The sequence below is a fragment of the Callospermophilus lateralis genome, chromosome 13, assembly GCF_048772815.1.
Source record: "Callospermophilus lateralis isolate mCalLat2 chromosome 13, mCalLat2.hap1, whole genome shotgun sequence".
NCBI classification, from domain to species: domain Eukaryota; kingdom Metazoa; phylum Chordata; class Mammalia; order Rodentia; family Sciuridae; genus Callospermophilus; species Callospermophilus lateralis.
The window spans coordinates 59141634-59159724 of NC_135317.1; the positions used below are offsets into that span (position 1 = coordinate 59141634).

General features: G+C 34.6%; 1 protein-coding gene across 4 annotated transcripts in view; it reads left to right on the top strand.

Moving 5' to 3' along the window:
* Positions 1–18091, top strand: part of Enah (ENAH actin regulator) — a 141989-nt gene that overhangs the window by 62530 nt on the left and 61368 nt on the right. For all 4 annotated transcript variants that reach the window (XM_076832464.1, XM_076832466.1, XM_076832467.1 and 1 more), the window contains exon 2: positions 12703–12868. In XM_076832464.1, coding sequence (XP_076688579.1) covers positions 12703–12868 — 166 coding nt within the window. The remainder of the gene's footprint in view (positions 1–12702; positions 12869–18091) is intronic.

Genomic DNA, 18091 nt, shown 5'->3' on the forward strand with positions numbered 1-18091 from the left:
CAAGATGACAGCTTTTTTTGGGTGGTGGCCGAATTTACCTGAAGTTCTTGACCATGTGTTTATTTGCTTTAATTCCTCACATAACAGCTACTGTTTTGAATACTTTTCACTGTAGATTAGTATTTCCTGTTGCAGAACTTAATCTATTAGGAATCATTAAGACATGTTTTCTTGTATAAGGCTTTCTTAAGAGCATAATATTTTCATTGTTTATCTCTGTAGTTGTATCATTTATTTGCTTTTCTTGATTAGTGATATGCCATTGTATAAATTGTGTAAATATGCTATGATTTATTTGTCCATTTTCCTCTTGATGGATACCTCAGCTGTTTTCAGTTTGGGGCAGTACTAAGCAATGGAATTGAAGGATCAGAGGGTAGGTGAATGTTTGATTCTATAAGAAATGCAATTTGTCTTTTAAAATTGTTGAACTATTTTGTATTCCTATCAGTGGTGTTTGGGATATATATTTGCCCCATGTTTTAGCCATTCTTGGGAGTATATAGTGGCATCTTATTGTGACTTTAATTTGCATTTCCCCAATAATTAATGATGTTTAGCACTTTCATGGGAATTATTGAACATTTATATATCATTTTTCTAACATCTGTTCGGATTATAAGTCCAGTGTTTTACTGGATGTCTGTATTTTAATTTATTTAGTTGTAGGAGTTTAAAAAATATGTCCTGCTTGCCTGTCAGATTTTTATTTTGCTAATGTTTTTCTCATTTCTACCGTATCTGTGTATGCATTTTCCCCCTGTCTGTTCCTTCTTCCCTCTTCCTTCCTCCCTTATTCTCTTTACCTACTTCCTCCCTCCTTTCCTTCCCTTGAATGGTATGAAGTCCTTTCTTCTTGCACTTTCAAATATTTAAGTTATTTAGAATTGGGTAGGAGGGGCATCCTTGCCTTGACTTCAGGGGGAACAAGTTCAATATCTCACAAGATGTTAATAAGTATTTTTATGATTGTCTTGATCACATTAATAAGGAATTCCCTTTCATTTGCTGAGAGTTTTTGTCATGAATGATGAACTACATCCCTAGCTTCCCTCCCCACTACACCCGTTGATTTCTTTTTCTTTTCTTTTTTTTTTTAATTTTGAGAAAGGATCTTGCTAAATTGCCAAGGCTGGCTTCAAACTTGAATCCTCTTACCTCATTTTCCCAAGTGGGATTACAGCGTGTGCCACACATCAGTTTATTTTTCAGGGAGTATTTTTGTCATATTCCCTTAGTATTCTTTTAATATTTTTTGTAGGATCTGTAGTGATAAGCCTCTTTAATTCCTATTATTTAGTAATTTGTATTCTTTCCTTTTCTTGATCAGCATATCTAGGAATTTATATTTCGTACTCTTTCATTCATTGTTCTTTTTAAAATCATTTTTTCTACTTCCTTTGGGTTTTCTTTTTCTAACTTCTTAAAAGAGGAGAACTTTTCTTTTTAATGTAAACATTTGCAGCTATATATTTCCCACTAAATACTGCTTTAGCTACTCCACCCCACTCTCTTTTTATTACTGGGGCACTCAACCACTGAGCCACATTTCTGGCCCTATTTGGTGTTTTATTTAGAGACAGGGTCTCACTGAGATGCTTAGCACTTCGTTTTTGCTGAGGCTGGCTTTGAACTTGCAATCCTCCTTTCTCAGCCTCCCGAGATGCTGGGATTACAAGGTGTGCCACTGATCCCGGCTTATTTGCCATATTTTCATAATGAATTAATTTGAATTATTCCCCAGGTTTTCTTCTTGCAACCCATGGATTACTAAGAAGTGCATTTTTTAAATTTCCAATATAGCTGGGATGTAGCTCAGTGGTAGAGCACTTGTCTAATATGTGTGAGGTCCTGGGTTCAATTCCCGATACGATACACATAAAACAAACAAAAAAAACCCAAACAAAATTTCTAAATATACAGATATTCTTAATGGTATTTTGTAAAATTAACATACTCATAATAAAGACTTAGATATCTTATTATAATCACTTCAGTGCCTTTGTGGCCATAGAATATATTCTTTATGCTTTCAGTTAATAAAATTTGAGAATTCTTTTGTGGCCCAGCATGTCGTCTATTTTAGTGACCACACTGTAGGTACATGAAATGAAGATGTTTTCTACAGTTGTTGGGTTTAGTAATTTTTAAATATGAGTTAAGTGGTTAGTAATGTTTGTTAGGTGTTATCACTAGTTTTTGCTGTATGTGTATTGATTATTGTCTACTTTTGTCAGTTATTGAGAGGGAATGTTAATATTGTGTAAATGTCATTGTCCCTTTAATTCTGTCAATTTTTGCTTCATGTATTTTGAGACTCTTTAATTAGACATATACATTTGCTGAATAATAAATTAGCCTTTTTTATGATTTTGAAAAGTTCCTCTTAAAATCACTTAATTTGATATTAATCTAGCAATTGCAGCTTTCTTACTATTTGGGTGGCATATAATTTTCTATTTACTTTCAGCTTGTTTAAAGTGAATCTCTTATAATTTAATTGGGTCTTTTAAAAATCAGTTATATAATCTGTATCTTTTAATCAGAATATTTAGTCATTAACATTTAATGTAATGTTGACATGGTTGAAAAATGAACCAGTAATTTTCATGTTTTATTTTGAGACTGTTGCTTAGGGTCTTGCTAAATTGCTGAAACTGGCCTGGAATTTAGGATCCTCCTGTCTCAGCCTCCCGAGCTGCTGGGATTACAGGCTTGAACCACCTTTCCCAGCACCCCATATCATCTCTTTCTTACAGGAATTGAGTCCCTTTTGGTCATTTTCCGGTGCATCCATATAATTGTTCTGTAAATTTTATCTAATGTTTATATTATTCTATCTAGTTCATCATTGGAAAGGAACTCAATCTGCCATGACCCTCCCTACTTAGAATTTTAGAAAAACAAAAAGTTGAATCCTGTAGTACCCTGCTTCAGTTTTTCTTGCTTGATTTCATGTTGTACTTATCTTGCTTATTGCTCACACTGTACTTGAGGAATCAGTAATCTTGCAAATTGAAAAAATAAAAAGTGAATTTTTCTCACTCTTCTGTTTTTACTTTAAATCTGCCCCAGGCTAGCCTTCTCTGGTGTTTCATAGCTGAAATTAGCTGCAGTTAGTATTTTTTTAAATATTTTTTTAGTTGTCAATTGATCTTTATTTATATGCGGTTCTGAGAATTGAGCCCTGTGCCTCACACATGCTAGGCAAGCACTGTACCCCTGACTCACGATCCTAGTCCTGTAGTTAGTATTTTTTTAACTCAACAGTGCTTGGAAATACTTTGGACTGCTTTGCCATATACCTTAATGAAAATAATGTGAGAGGGGGAAAAAAAAAACTGCAGGAAACAGGTAGAATAATCTATTCAGTTGCTATGAGAAAAAATTCTTTTTTAATAGAAGGATTTACTAGCCTAGGAAATGTGTGTTGCCAAGTGAAGCGTTTAGCAATATTTTTTCCTTCTATCCTCAGTTCTCTATGTATGTACTTTCTGTGAGCCAGTTTGCTATTAGGGAGGGTTTAGGTTTATTGAAGTTTAAGGTCTTGGGGGCAGGTAAGAAAGAGGGTGTGAAGGGCTGGTATATTAGTTATTTATAGCTACAGAGTAAAGCATATCAAAATTTAGTGACATAAAACAGCACACACACTTGCTATCACATAGTTTTTGTTGGTCAGGAATCTGGATGCAGCGTAACTTGGTCTTCTGGCTCAGGGTCTATCACAAGTGTAGTCAAGATCTTGGCTGGGACTACAGCCGCAACTGAAGTCATGACCAGCTGTTTGCCTGAGGGTCCGAGTTCCTTCCTAGCAGTTGGCTTTGTCCTGCAGGCCTCTCCATTGGGCAACAAGTAAGGTAGAAGCCAGTTTTTTCTTTGTAAATTAGCCATGGAAGTGACATTCCATGTTTTTTGCCTTATGCTATTCAAGAGAGGCAAGTCTGTATCCATGTTTACCAAGAGCCATGGAGATTGTTAGTACCTATTCATCGGCATAAATTTTTATTTCTTATAGTGTATATTTTCAATAGGAGGCAGCAACACAAAGGTGAGAGGAATTTTAAAACCCAAAGGTAAGTCTTACTGAAGGAAAGGTGGCACAGCATCTCAAATAAGGGATAGCTACTGTATAGCTATCAATAACTAATATACCAGCCCTTCACACCCTCTTTCTTTATTAATACTAATATTTAAAAACTTACTAATGTAACCTGTAATCAAATGCATATGAGATCAATATAGTTTTATTCTTTAATGGATAAAAATGCTTCATCATATCTTCTAAATATTAAAAGCTATATATGTGTGTATGTATATAGTGGTAAAAAATGATACATAACATAAATTTTACCATCCTAACCTTTGGAAGTGCATTAAGTACATTCACATTGTTTTCCTGCAGCCATCATTAGCATCCATATCCAGAATTTTTCCATCTTAAACTAAAACTCTATTAATTTAATAATCACTCCTTACTTCTTCCTCCCAAAGTCCTAGGCATCTGTCATTTTCCTTTTTGCCTTTATGAATTGACTAGCCTAGGAATCTCATGTAAGTGTAACCATAAACTATTTCCCTTCAGATCTGGCTTGTTTCATTTAGCATAATGTCCTCAAGGTTTATCCATATCAAAGCACATTTCAGAATTCTTTCTTTTTTTAAAAGGCTGAACAATATTCCATTCTGTGTATGAACTACCTTTTCTTTATTCATTCAGCTAGTGTATTATGTAACTTATTGTAAGATTTTGTCTTTGTGATTTTTTAAGAAGGTTGAGATTCTATTTGAAGGAAACATTCCCTGAAGTATTACTTTCATTAATAAGTTTTTTTACTGCTCTTTTTAAAAAAATTTGTTTTTTTAAATGTGATTTTGTTACAAGTTAATATATTTTCAGTAGTGAAATCTTTTAAAAAGTGTCCTTATTTCTAAAAGAACATCATTTTCAGCAAATATTCCGTTTCCTTAGCTTCAAAGTAAATGTAACATAAGGTATATAATATGGAAATAATAGGAGACATATGAAGAGATAATTTTGTGGAGCTATTATAATTGATAGGGCAGAATCCAACTCTTATTCGAGTGATTAGAATGATTGTAAGTCCAAACTTTGAAGCAGACTGAGTACTTTGAATCCCATTTCTATCTCTTATCAAGTTAATTCACCTCTTTGTCTCAAATTTCAGCAACTTAATGTGATCCTGTCTTACTATAAAAAATAAAAGGTCCAGGGATGTAACTCAGTGGGAAAGTGCCTCTGGGTTCAATCCCCAATTACCCCCACCCCAATTTCCTATATGTAAAATGGGAGTATTAACAAATAAGGTTAGGTTTGATTTGGTTTTGTGCTGTACTGGGGATTGAACCCCAGGGGCACTTTACCACTGAGCAACATCTATCTATCTATCTATCTATCTATCTATCTATCTATCTATCTATCTTTTTATTTATTTAAGACAGGATCTCATTAAGTTGCTGAGACTGGCCTCAAATTTGGGATTCTTCTGCCTCAGCCTCCTGAGGTGTTGGGATTACAGGTACCTTTCACTGTGCTTGGCTCAGATATGGTTGTTGAAAAGATAAGTGAATTAGTAAAGGCAAAGCACATAGAATAATACATGGCACTCAGCAGTAAGTACTGTGTACATATTAATATTTGTAATAACATTATTAGTCTTTTTATCACAATACTCATTAATTGATTACTTATGTTACTTAATTATCTCTAGAATTTAGGTCTTTCATAATGTGAATCAATCATGCCTGTAATCCCAGCCACTAGGGTCACTGAGGCAGGAGGATAGCAAGATTAAGGCATGCATTGGCAATTGAGTGAGATTATCTCAAGATAAGAAAGGGGTGGGGGGTGGCTGATGATATAGCTAAGTGGTACAACATCCCTGGGGTCAAAGGATTGGGGGTGACTGTCATGTTAGGACCCCAACCCTTTGACCCTCTTACTAAACCTTTTATCTGAGCTCTAGAGACACATGATGCAAAATTAAAATCTCTAAAGAACTGAGTACTCTATCTTTTCTCAGTAGTCTTGCTTTATACATGTTAGACTAAAATGCTTGAAGGATGAGAGACACCATAAGTGTAAATGCACAGAAGGGCAGCCATCTGGATAGGCAGCAAAGTGGATGCCTGAAACTGAGGGATATTTCAGAGGACACAGTCCTGCTGTCACCTTGATCTTGACTTCAGCCTCCAGAACTGTGAGAAAGTAAATTTTTTAAGCCAAATAATAGTAATGATGATAGTAAATAAAAATGAAAATATTAAATGCTTAAAGATATATTAAAGACACCATATTTAGTGGTGAGCAATCTAATTCCCTTAGATTTTGTTACCCCTGCACACCAGTCACTTTGTGGCTTTGGCCTTGTGATGCTCTTGATTGAACTATTCAGTGATTTCCCCCTACTTCAGTAAGCAAAAAAAAGAAATTACGAGATCAGAAATCAAATTCCTGCATATCCCAAAAGCCAGAGTTCATTTCCCCTGCAGTAATAACCACTTACCACAACTGCCAGCAGTTATCTTTAAAACTGCAGCTCTTGGCAGTAACTTCTTAATCACTGCAAAGCCCCAATTTCAGTGTTCTGTAAGCTAGAGAGATTTGGGGAAAGAGGCGGTCAATGCAAAAAGAGCAGATTCTGACTTGAGAGTAACTTAGGTACAACCCTCAGGGCTCTTTGAAGAAGATGGGAGACCTCAGAGGGGTAAACAGTGCTTCTTTTGTGTTTTTCCTGTGGTCTTGGAGAGTAGTCAGCAGTGTTTTGGGGGTCCCTTTCTTGGTTTCCAGAACTGCTAAAAAACAAAAATTAACAACAAATTTTATTATAAATTTAATTGGCTTTTGTGTATAATTCGTGAATTTGGCAGCCATCATTATACAAAACAAAGATAGCTTCCCTTGGGCAATAGTAAAAACAGTGAATTTTGTAAGGTGGGAACAAGGGAAAAGAATAATAAATAGATTGGTTAACTTTTTGGTAAGGGTTAAAGCAGAGTTGACTTCTCTAATTACACTGAATCAAGTAGTCTGGAATCTCCCCTTTTGAAAATCTGGTATGCTTTTGGTTCTCTCTGCTTCCTTTAAGAAGTTTTAGTTTGATTGTGTCACATTTAATATGAGAGACTCCATGATGATTTTGTCAGATCTATTCTGCCTTTGGGGGCCTAGTGTAGGATCTTGGTTTAAAATGATGGTCTCATGTAATTTTTTAAACCAAGTATCAGTAAAATGCTAGGTATAGCCATATTTTTTCTTCTTTTGTGTTCCCTCTTTGAGTCTTATATATCTGCAAGTTCTTTCTGTTATACTTCCAACATTATATACCACATGCTTCCTTCTCGTTTTCTAGTCTAGTATTTGTGCTTTCATTCTTAATTTCTGTGACACAAGATTCCCTTCTTTGCGTAATAACTAGAATCATTTTTCCAAAATGTAAGTCTTGTTCTATTTAAAGCCCTTCAGTGTCTTCCTAGTACACTTGGAGTAAAATACAACCTTTTCATGGCGCAAACATTATCTCTCCAGAGAATTTTGTTTTTTGAGAAATGAATGGATACTAAGAGAATTCAGAGGAAGGAAAAATTATTTCTGGTTTTGGGGACCTCAGGAAGACTTAATAGAAGGAATAGTATTTGATCCTGGTCTTAATAAGTAGGATTTTTGTGAGAATGTCATTTTTAATGAACAAGCATTAAAAAGCTCGTATGTGCCAGATACTCTCATATTCATGCATTTTTTTTTGACAGGTAATGATTAGTAAGTGGCGTATTATGTAGCCTACTCTCTCTCAGGATCTCAGATATGTTATAGATAAGTGAGTGCTCTACCAACTGAACTTCATCCCCAGCCCTGCAACTGGAATCAACAAATTGCTGTTGTTAAAGACAGCTTTACTGTACTATTAATAATTAGTGTATACAAAAATACACAGTTCTTGTCTGCTTAAATACCAGGAAACATTTCTTTGCTGCCTATGAGAATAGAAGTTGGCAAGTGTTCTCTACTATTATATATACCTGCTTAGGTAATTTGACTATCTTCAGAAATGAATACTCTGACAAAGCTACACAATTACAATGTAGTTTCATGGGTTTTAGACTTTTTAAAAAACACCCAGCTGTCTTCTAATGTAATATATCTTTTTTAAAAAAAAAATTATTATTTTTTTTTTTTGAGAGAGAGAGAGAATTTTAATATTTATTTTTTAGTTTTCGGTGGACACAACATCTTTGTTTGTATGAGGTGCTGAGGATTGAACTCAGGCTGCATGCATGTCAGGCAAGCATGCTACCGCTTGAGCCACATCCCCAGCCCCGTAATATATCTTTGACAAATACCAAAATTAACATCCGGAAAATGAAGTATAATCAACAACAACAACAAAATCCAGTTTTTGTTTATAGTTAATTTAGTGATCTTCATAAGATTGTAGATTAGTAATTTACTAATTTAATCTTTTTTTGTATTCACTGACTAAATCTTTTTTTTTTTTTAACATTAGTGCATTATAGCTATACAGAAAAGTAGAGTTCATCTTCGTAAATGCATATAACAAAGTTTGCTCTATTTTAATCTCCAGCTGACTGAGGATTTTGAAGACTAAGCAGTTTTCATTTTGAGGCTTTCATTGTGTAGGCAGGATGGTCGAATAAAGTTACATCATTTTATACACGTATACACATCAATATACACATAGAAGTAATTTATGTGGTGACTAAGGGAAGTCATACTTTGGATCAAAGAAAAGTAGGGGGGCAGGGAAGAAACTATGGTTAATGTAGAGTATTACCTAGAAAGCTGAAGTTATTACATTTATGATTTGTTTTTATTTTGGGATTTTTAAAAAATATTTTTATTTGTAGATAGGCAAAATAGCTTTATTTTATTTTAAAAAGTGGTGCCAGGGATTAAACCCAGTGCCTCACACTTGCTAGGCAAGCGCTCTACCACTGAGCCACAACTCCAGCTTGGGATTTTTTTATTCCTATTTTTAGATTCCAAAAACATTCTCATTTTAGTGAGTTATGATGCCCTCCCTAATTCTCTACCTGGCAAATACACCAAAATATTGACTGCTAATTCTGTATTGATTGACTTAATCTGTTTTGAAGTTTGCAGGTTGATGAAACCCATAACCTGGGTACCACTGGTTTATGTTGTGTATTATATGTAAAGGTTTTTTTATTTTTTATTTTTTTAGTTCTTTTCCTCCCATGAGCAGTCTTTTCCCTTTCACCAACCTGGTCTTCACCAGTTCAGTTAAATTCTGACACTAACCATCTGGGGTTAACATAGTCCCCACAGGTTATTACTCAGTCTTACAAAAATGCCCTCACTTCAGACTCCAGCTGCAAATGGAGTGCACAGCCTGCCCACATGTCTGCCCAGCAACTACGAATTCCACAGTTACCCCAAATCCCATCTCTCTACCACCAATTCCCAGACCTCAGGAAAGTGCTTTGGTGTGTCTGGTTTACTGTGAAGGATACACTTCAGGAACAGCCAAAAAGAAGAGATGTATAGGTCAAGGTATGGTGGAGTGGGAGACCTGAAGCTTCTCCTCCTGTTTCATACAACATGCTTCCAGCACCTCGAGGTTATTAATGGCATTGTTTTTATTTTGTTTTGTGTGGTGGTGCTAGGGATTGAACCCAGGGCCTTGTACTAATGGTGTTTTCATTACACTGATATAATTGATGAAATTCTTGGTCATTGGTAATTGAAGTCAATCTCCCCTCCCCAGAGTTGGAATGTGTGTGGGCTGAGTTCCAGTTCTCTAATCCTCCATTGGTATTTTTGGTCACCAGGCCCTATCCTTAAGCTATTTAGTAACCCCTACAGCCAGGAGTCATCTCATTATCATACCAGAGACCATTATCAGGAGAGTCCAAAGGTTTTCTGAGCTTTGTTCCTGGAACCAGCAACAAAGACTAAGTATTTTTTATGTACCACAGCATGCTTGTCTCTGGTGAAACAGATGCTGTGAAGAAGTAGGGGAGGATGGAGTGCAATGTCATTAAACCTCAGGGACTGGGCCTTCACGAGGCTTCTCTGCTTGCCTGATATGTTCTAGAATAGAGTTATTTAGATTTAGCCTGTCCTTTCACAATTTGCCAAATACTCACATGGTTATTACTATTTCTCCAATAATATGTAAGTGCTCATATCTTATTTTTACTTCTTTATTTTTGGCTTCTAGTACTTTTTGTTTTTTGAGTTGGATTGTATCCATGACATCTCCTTTTGAAGATTTTATGTTCATCAGAAAACTAATCAGCTATTTTTTTCCTTTCATTTTTTTGACCTTTCTTGGCATTTTCTTGACCTTTCTGTTCATTTGAGTTGTCCTTATTACTGTGGTTATAGCTTTCTCAGGGAAATTGAAGTAATCAGATGATTATTGACTAAGCAGTTTGTATGTAGAGTTTTGTCGTTGAATAACCTCAAGGGGTGGGTTCCAAGATCCCCTGGGGGATACCAAAATCTAAATGTGTAAGTTCTTTTCATAAAATGGTTTAGTATTTGCACAGAACCTCTGTATATCCTCCCATATATTTCAAACAATTTCTAGATTATTTATAGTACCCAATACAATGTAAATTCTGTGTAACTTGTTCTTATTTTGTTTAGGGATTAATGACGAGGGCTCTATACTTGTTCAGTGACTGTAATTTTTTTTTTTTTTCTGAATACTTTTGATCCAGGTTTGTGCCTGGAACCAGTGACAAAGACTAAGTATTTTTTTTATATACTACAGGTTTGTTTGAATTTGTGAACTTAGAACCCTTTGATATGGATATGCTTGATTAATGAAGTGCTTGTCTCAGCTGTTCAATTAAACCATATGATAGAATATTTGGACTTTCTCTAGCAACCCACTCTAGAGCATTATATCTAGCTTCCTTGATTTTAGATTTACTTTATTGTTTTTTTTAAAACACTCTTTTTTGGGGGGGAAATAGAGTCATCTAATTTATAAAATATGCTATTGCTTTAGATTATATAATCTCATTGGGACTTTTCAAAGGTATATTATTTCTTGAACATTAGGTGACAGAATGTAGGCCCCAAAATACTAACTTTGGAAAATTCTGTTCTTTATTAACTTACAGGTTTATTAACTTATTATTTACTGTTAGTAAATTTGTTACTTAAGTTGTAAGCTATAAGAAGAAATTTGCCTTCCCTTGTTTCCTGTAATTTTTGTATTGAATTATATAAAAGTTTTCGCTTATCAAGAATCTCCTTTGTGAGTGATGAAGAGATTTCAACTGCTGTACTGTCAAATGTCCTTTAATCAACTTTAAAAAAATAATTCAAGCTTTAGTCATTGGCATGTTTCTATTTCCAGAGATATTTTACCAAAAAAATTTTAGACAGTACCACTGTGTTTGCTATGCCAATATTATTACAAGTAAGTTTTTGTAAAATTTCCTCAGTGGGAAACTGGGAAGTTATCACCTTGTCGTTCTGGCACAATTTATTTGTCAGTGCTTTGACCTCTTTAGGTCTCCCATGATCTTGTCATCAAATCCAGGAAAAGAGTGAAACACAATCCCCTCCTGCAAAGCTACATTCAGTCTTAGATGGGTTGACAAAAGCATGAGTAAGGGGAAAGTGTGAAGGTGGCTTTTTGTTTCTGAGTATATTTGGGAAGAACCCTTATGATTTGTTTGACATCCTTGAAACTGAAATTGGTAGAATGAGTAGTGCTTTTGTCCAGGGTAGGAGTTTCCTGAGCCACCTGTGAGCATCTTCATTGACTACTGCATAAGCCTTGGAAGTATCGTAAGGCTTATTGATGTAGAGCTCAAGTTATTTTAATTGGAATAATAGCAGTCAACGTGCCTGTTTTTGTTGTTCATTTTTGATTTAAAAAAATGGCGTGGAATAAGGTAATACTTGAATCAGTTTCTCACCCAAGAGTAAACAGCATATATGAAAGGTAAACCTGTTGCTTAATATGAAATTGACCAGTCCTCTATATTTTATCTCAATCTCATTTGGTAACTAATTATTGACATCAGTGGAACTAGGACTTAAGATTACCTCATAGAATTGGTCCTTTATTTTTTCTGTTTATCTATGGAGGTTAGAAATTAAAACCTAATAGGATACTTAGAATTCATCTCATTTTACTTTTACACTTTTTAAAGTGAAAACAAAAATGTTTAAGCACAGGATATTAACTTGCCCAAAAGGAAATAAGGATTTACTCACATCGTTATTTCTTGTTAGTGGCGACTCCCATGTCTCAAGTGATAGATAGTGCTTACTTGAGTTTGTTCCAGATCTTGAAGTGATCTGATATTTTGTCAGTAAAGAATAGGTAATCACAGGTCACCTGTGCGTAATAAACATATATTAAATGATGATTAATAAATTGTAAATTTTAGTTGCATTTAGATTAATGAATAAGATTCACATTTAGAAGAAAACATTTTTTTCTGTTGCTTATCTGTGAGCTCCTTTGTGCACCTTAGTCTGTTCTTTTTGGTCCCTTATTACATTTCATATTTTCGTTTGTCTTCCCCACTAGACTCCACCCTTGAGCTGTTCCCTGCTGTTTCTAGCACATAGTAATTGATCGACTGTCAAGTTGGTTTATCCTGACTTACATGGTATGTGGGACACCTAGTGTATTATAAATACCTTATGTGTGAATATTTTATTTTTTACAGTGAACAGAGTATCTGTCAGGCAAGAGCTGCTGTGATGGTTTATGATGATGCCAATAAGAAATGGGTGCCAGCTGGTGGCTCAACTGGGTTCAGCAGAGTTCATATATATCACCATACAGGCAACAATACATTCAGAGTGGTGGGCAGGAAGATTCAGGACCATCAGGTAAGAATCGATATAGTTTTACTTTAAGATGATTTAATATACCTAAAAACTTAGTATATTCAGTTAAAAAAAAAAGTAGTGCTTCAAAAACTAATCAAAATACACTGTCTGGGAAAAACTGAATATAGGTTTGCCTCCTCACCCTTCTACTTTTTACAAAACCTGAATTTAGATGAAGATTTGGAATTAAATCCTATACAAACCTTCATTCAATCTTCTTGCCTTCCAACTAGCTAGTTTTTGTAATCTAAAGTAAAATCAGAGCAAACAAAAATGAAGGACTATTTAAGAAATAGAAAATATTGTTAAATTTATATATGATAGGGAAAAAAATGGTAGATATTAAGGTTTCAATTCATACCTGGGATAATTCTCTACTCTGTATTTCCGAAAAACTAACTGGATTATCTGATTATGTGATTTCTTGGTCCCTAAGAGATCAGGAGCAATAGCTTGAGGGAAAGGTAGATAGGGTATTATTAGAATTAACTATATACCAATAGCAGCAAAAACTTTTATTTTAGATTTATAAAATACTTTTGGGAAAAAATTATTTTCCAAAGATGTTGGAATCAACAGATGTAAAAATTGTTCTGCTATACATGCAGGAAAAATAAAACAAATTTTCAATGCCCAGTTGAGGTGTTACTTAAAAAAGGTAGATCTCTAGGTTTGCCACTAGCACAGTGATAGTAGAGTGTGTTAACAGATGCTGTAGTACCTTGAGTTTTAGGATGGAAATTGTGAACTGGAATAGCTAAGGACTTTGGTTTGTCATATGCATATGTAAGGTTTATGGGCCTATTAAATTTGGGCTGTGAAACTGAAATCTATGCAAAAAACTGGGATTCTCAGGGAGACTACATCCCATAAAAAGAAGACTAAGACAAATCCTTGCTATCAGGGCAGGGAGGCAAAGGAGTTTGTTTCTGTATGACCTGGTTTAGGAACTTTCCTTAGAAATGGAAACTACAACTTAACTCTCACAACTCCAGCTGATAAATTATTAACAAACACCAGTTACAGATGTGAAACTGTTGGGACAGCTGATAAAAGTAAATGCAATGTACTCCTGGAGAGAAACTGTCACATCTAAAGTCAATTCTACAGAAAAAAACAATAAATTGGCAGAATCTACTGATGACTATCTCAACCTGCTCCTTTTTCGACCTTCTCATGCTACCTTTTTTTCTTAGTTACTCTTCCTTCCCCTTTCACTCTTCTTTCTCCTCCCTAGTTTCTCTCCTTGCCCTTTGTACTCCAGTTTCCCTGCTGTGTTGCATGGCCTTCCTTTGGTGTCTCCCCAGTCTCTATACCAAGAGAGCCCCCTCTATTCCTTTGGCAGTTCAGGCAGTATCAAGTGTTTTTTTTTCCTCTTTGTCTTTCCTTCAGCCCCGTGTTTTGGTGGTGGATTGCATCAGACACAAGTCAAATACTGCCTAAGATGCTATTACAAAGAAAAAAATGAAAACTGTGTAATTAAAACTTTGTAGAAATTGATGAACATTTTTTTAATACAGCATTCTGAATTAATAGCTGTAAAGGGTTAGTGAATAGATCATTTGTTAATACTAATGATTGTTAATACTAATGGTCCTGAAAGTATGTTGACAGAAAAGAAAATGAATATTTAAAAATAAGTAGAAAAATGTTTGTGTGAGCCAGGAAATTTCTATATGAAACAGTAAAAATTTGTAATTAAGCTGTTCTGTGACTTGGATTTTGACAAATAAGTGTTTCTTAAAATATTAAGTGCCAAGGATACAGCTTACTTGCCTAGTGGGTAAAAGTCCCTGGGTTTGATCCCTAGCACGATCCCCCCCCCCAAAAAAAGAAATTGAAAATTAAAAGTCACGCTTCTAAATATTTGTGACTGTAAGATGAAGTCATTATGAGCACTATTATTTGGGAAATAATACTTGGACCTTAGTGATAAGCTACTACATATAGAAACCGTGGGACATCTAAGCTGTCCTTGGATAGACACAGCTTAACAAGAGATTCAGGAAGACAATTTGATAAAATTCACATCAATTCATAATAATTCTCAGCCAATTAATCATAAAAGTTTTTAAGCTGATAATGTGGATTATGTAAACGTACAGCAAATATTTTATTGTATTGTGCAATGTTGAAAGCATTTCCATTAAACTGTGAATATATTTAAGGTTTCAGCTTTAATCACTTTTCATTTAGTGTTGCAGAGGACCTTCTAGTTAACCTAGCAGTTCAAAGATGAAGAAATAGAAGGTTTAAGGATTGAAAGGGACAGCTGGCCTTATTATTCATCAATGATGTAATTCTCCGTATAAAAAATATCCTAAGTATCTGCAGATAAATTATAAACACTAGAAAGATTGTTAAGCAGGGTTATTAGATACAAGACCAGTATTTAAAAATTAGTAACATTTTTGTATAGCTAGCAATCAGCAATTAGAAAATAAAATTTTATAAGAATGCTACCTAAAATAATAAATGATAATGTACCTGAGAATAAATCTAATGAATGATAGATTTCCTGTCATTTCAAGGTACATTGTTGCATCTCCTAATGGTTGTTGCCAGTGGAAGCACATTGTTATAATTTACTAAAAACATACAGTTTTTCTGTAGTAATCACTGTTTAAAAAGCCACCCACCATTTATTTGTAAAATGGAATATATTCAAATTATTTCATTTTCTATTTAATGTTTATTAAGTACTTAATATGTCTAGGTGCAATACCTAAGTTTTATATAAAGTTTCTGACCTTGAAAGATAATATTAAAGAATGTGAATGTTAAGTTTGTAAGCAAAGACATACTGTTAAATGTTTCAGTTTTGATAAATACAAATCATAGTACAGCAGAAGTATAAAAGAATCACCAGTGTGTAGAGAAGATTGGCAAAGGGGTCATGGGTCTTCATAGGCAAAAGTAATACTAAGCTAAGTCTCAAGGAACTAGGTGTTTGCTTAGGTGTTTGCTGCACTGCTTACTCTGTTATGGTCAGACTAAAAATGTAGGACAGAATATATCACCAATTCAGAATCAGTCTCACTGGGTGTGAAGAAGCATGGAGCTTAAGTTTATGATGAAGTATGATCACATGCTTCATGGACATTTAAATCTTTAAGTGAAAACATGTACTTCCTCTTTAAAGATTACTTAAGTGCTATTACTTCTTAAAGGTTAGATGAATGAAACAACTGATTCAAATTAAACCATTTTTATGTTGGAAGAATTGAACAATTTACCTAATATAATTTGATTCTAGCAAAAAAATGTCTTTACCTATTTCTCACATTCGGATACAGAAAATTTAAAAACTTAAGTAGAGCTTAAGTAGAGCCTATTTTCTGTCTTGTCTGCTGTTTTTAAGCCATTCAACCAATGGAATATAAATTTGCCATATAATGGGATTATTTTCCAATACTATGAAATTATGGTGGCTTTGGGTTTCTAGTAGCTAAGGATTTTTGGTCCCATCTCTGTATTTATAAAAACCACACAGTAAGAGGTCACTATATATTTTTTATTGTGACAAAATATACATAACATTAAAATTACTATCTTAACCATTTTTAAGTGTTCAGTGGCATTAAGTACATTCACATTGTTGAGCAGCCATCACCACCAGCCATCTCCCAACTTTTTTTTATCACCTCAGACTGAAATACTGTTGTCTATTAAGTAATAACATTGCATTTTCCCCTCCTCCAGCCCCTAGTAACTACTTACTCTGTCTTTATAAATTTGACTCTTCTGGGTAATTAGTATAAATGGAAATATACCATATTTGTCCTTTTGTGTCTGGCTTATTTTACTTAACATAATATCTTCAAGAGATTATTATGATTTAAAAATAAATTCAAACTTGGGAATTGATGGGGAAGTTAATTTAGGTAAAACCTGTCTGAGTACTAAAGCAAAGGCATAGAATATTAAAAAGAAAAAAATCTATTTGGAGAGTTTATCTGGCAGTGAAGAATTATTGGTCCGTGATCTGACAGAATAAAGAGCCAGAGAAGTAAGCCCTGCTTTCTTCTGGCTAAGATCTCTGTTCTCCTAGAGACATAATGTAAGTTTTGAAAAAGGGGACTGAGGATACAAGCAGAGTTTTGGAAGATTGACATCTGGGTCAAATATAACCAAAATTAGAGTTTAGGCTCTGCTAATGAAGTGGGGGGATTGTCTTTGTATTCTCTCAGGTCATGAACCCAGAAGCCCATACTGTAGGAAGAAGTTTGATTTAGAATTAGACTGACCTTTACAGGCACTAATTATTTCAATCACTGTATAGATAAAGATAATTTGAATCTGTTAGTTTTCTGAGCTGCCTGCCAAAAGCAAATGTAAGTTTCTCTGGAAGAATTTTAACATCATTGTAGGGCTCAAAATTTCTATATATTTGTCTATACCCAGTGTCTGACACTTAATCAAAATAACCAGGCATACAAAGAGACAAAAAGAACAATCATAGAATAGACCTACTGGGTAATCTAGTTAATGGTATTATCAGAAATGCCTTTTTTTTTTTTTTTTTAACAAGATGTCCCAGAAGGCAACAATTTAAAATCAGACAATCAGTAATCATAACTAAATACAAAATTTCATGTAAACTTGCGCTTCAAAATAAAATCAGACCCTTGCAACAGAATTGCCCAGGAGTTTTTTCTTATATAAAAGCAGTTAATATCACTTTGCAAAATGCATAAAAAAAATACAGTATTAAAAAAAAAAGATTCACCTCAGCATAATACCCAGTAGCTTATAAAACACAAGCTATTCAGGTGAGACATTAGTGACCTGTTCTTACCTATCCTTCCAAGACAATTCCAGAAGTCAGTTGGCTCCTGAAAATCCAACTCCAGAAGGTAGAGGCTAGCTCTAAAACTTTCACTTGAATTCTGAGGCCAGGAAGTAAACTCACAAAGAAATCATTGTGTGGACTCTAGGTTTGGAAGTAGCAGCTGGTTTTACAGAGCCACAAATTGTGCTTTCCATTCTCCCACCCCCTTCTGGGCCGCAGAAGGCCTGGTTCTTCTCCCAAGACAGGCTTAGTGGTTTCCTGTGATTGCCAGCATGACACCTGCTGGGCTGGGTGACTTTCTCAGGTTGGAGGCTACACCTGAATTTCACTCAGAGCTACAGAGTCCAGTTGGGGCAAAATCCATCATGGTTGAGAGATGCCTGCTATTAAACATCTCAGTGATAGATGGGGTTTACAACAAATTAGAAAAG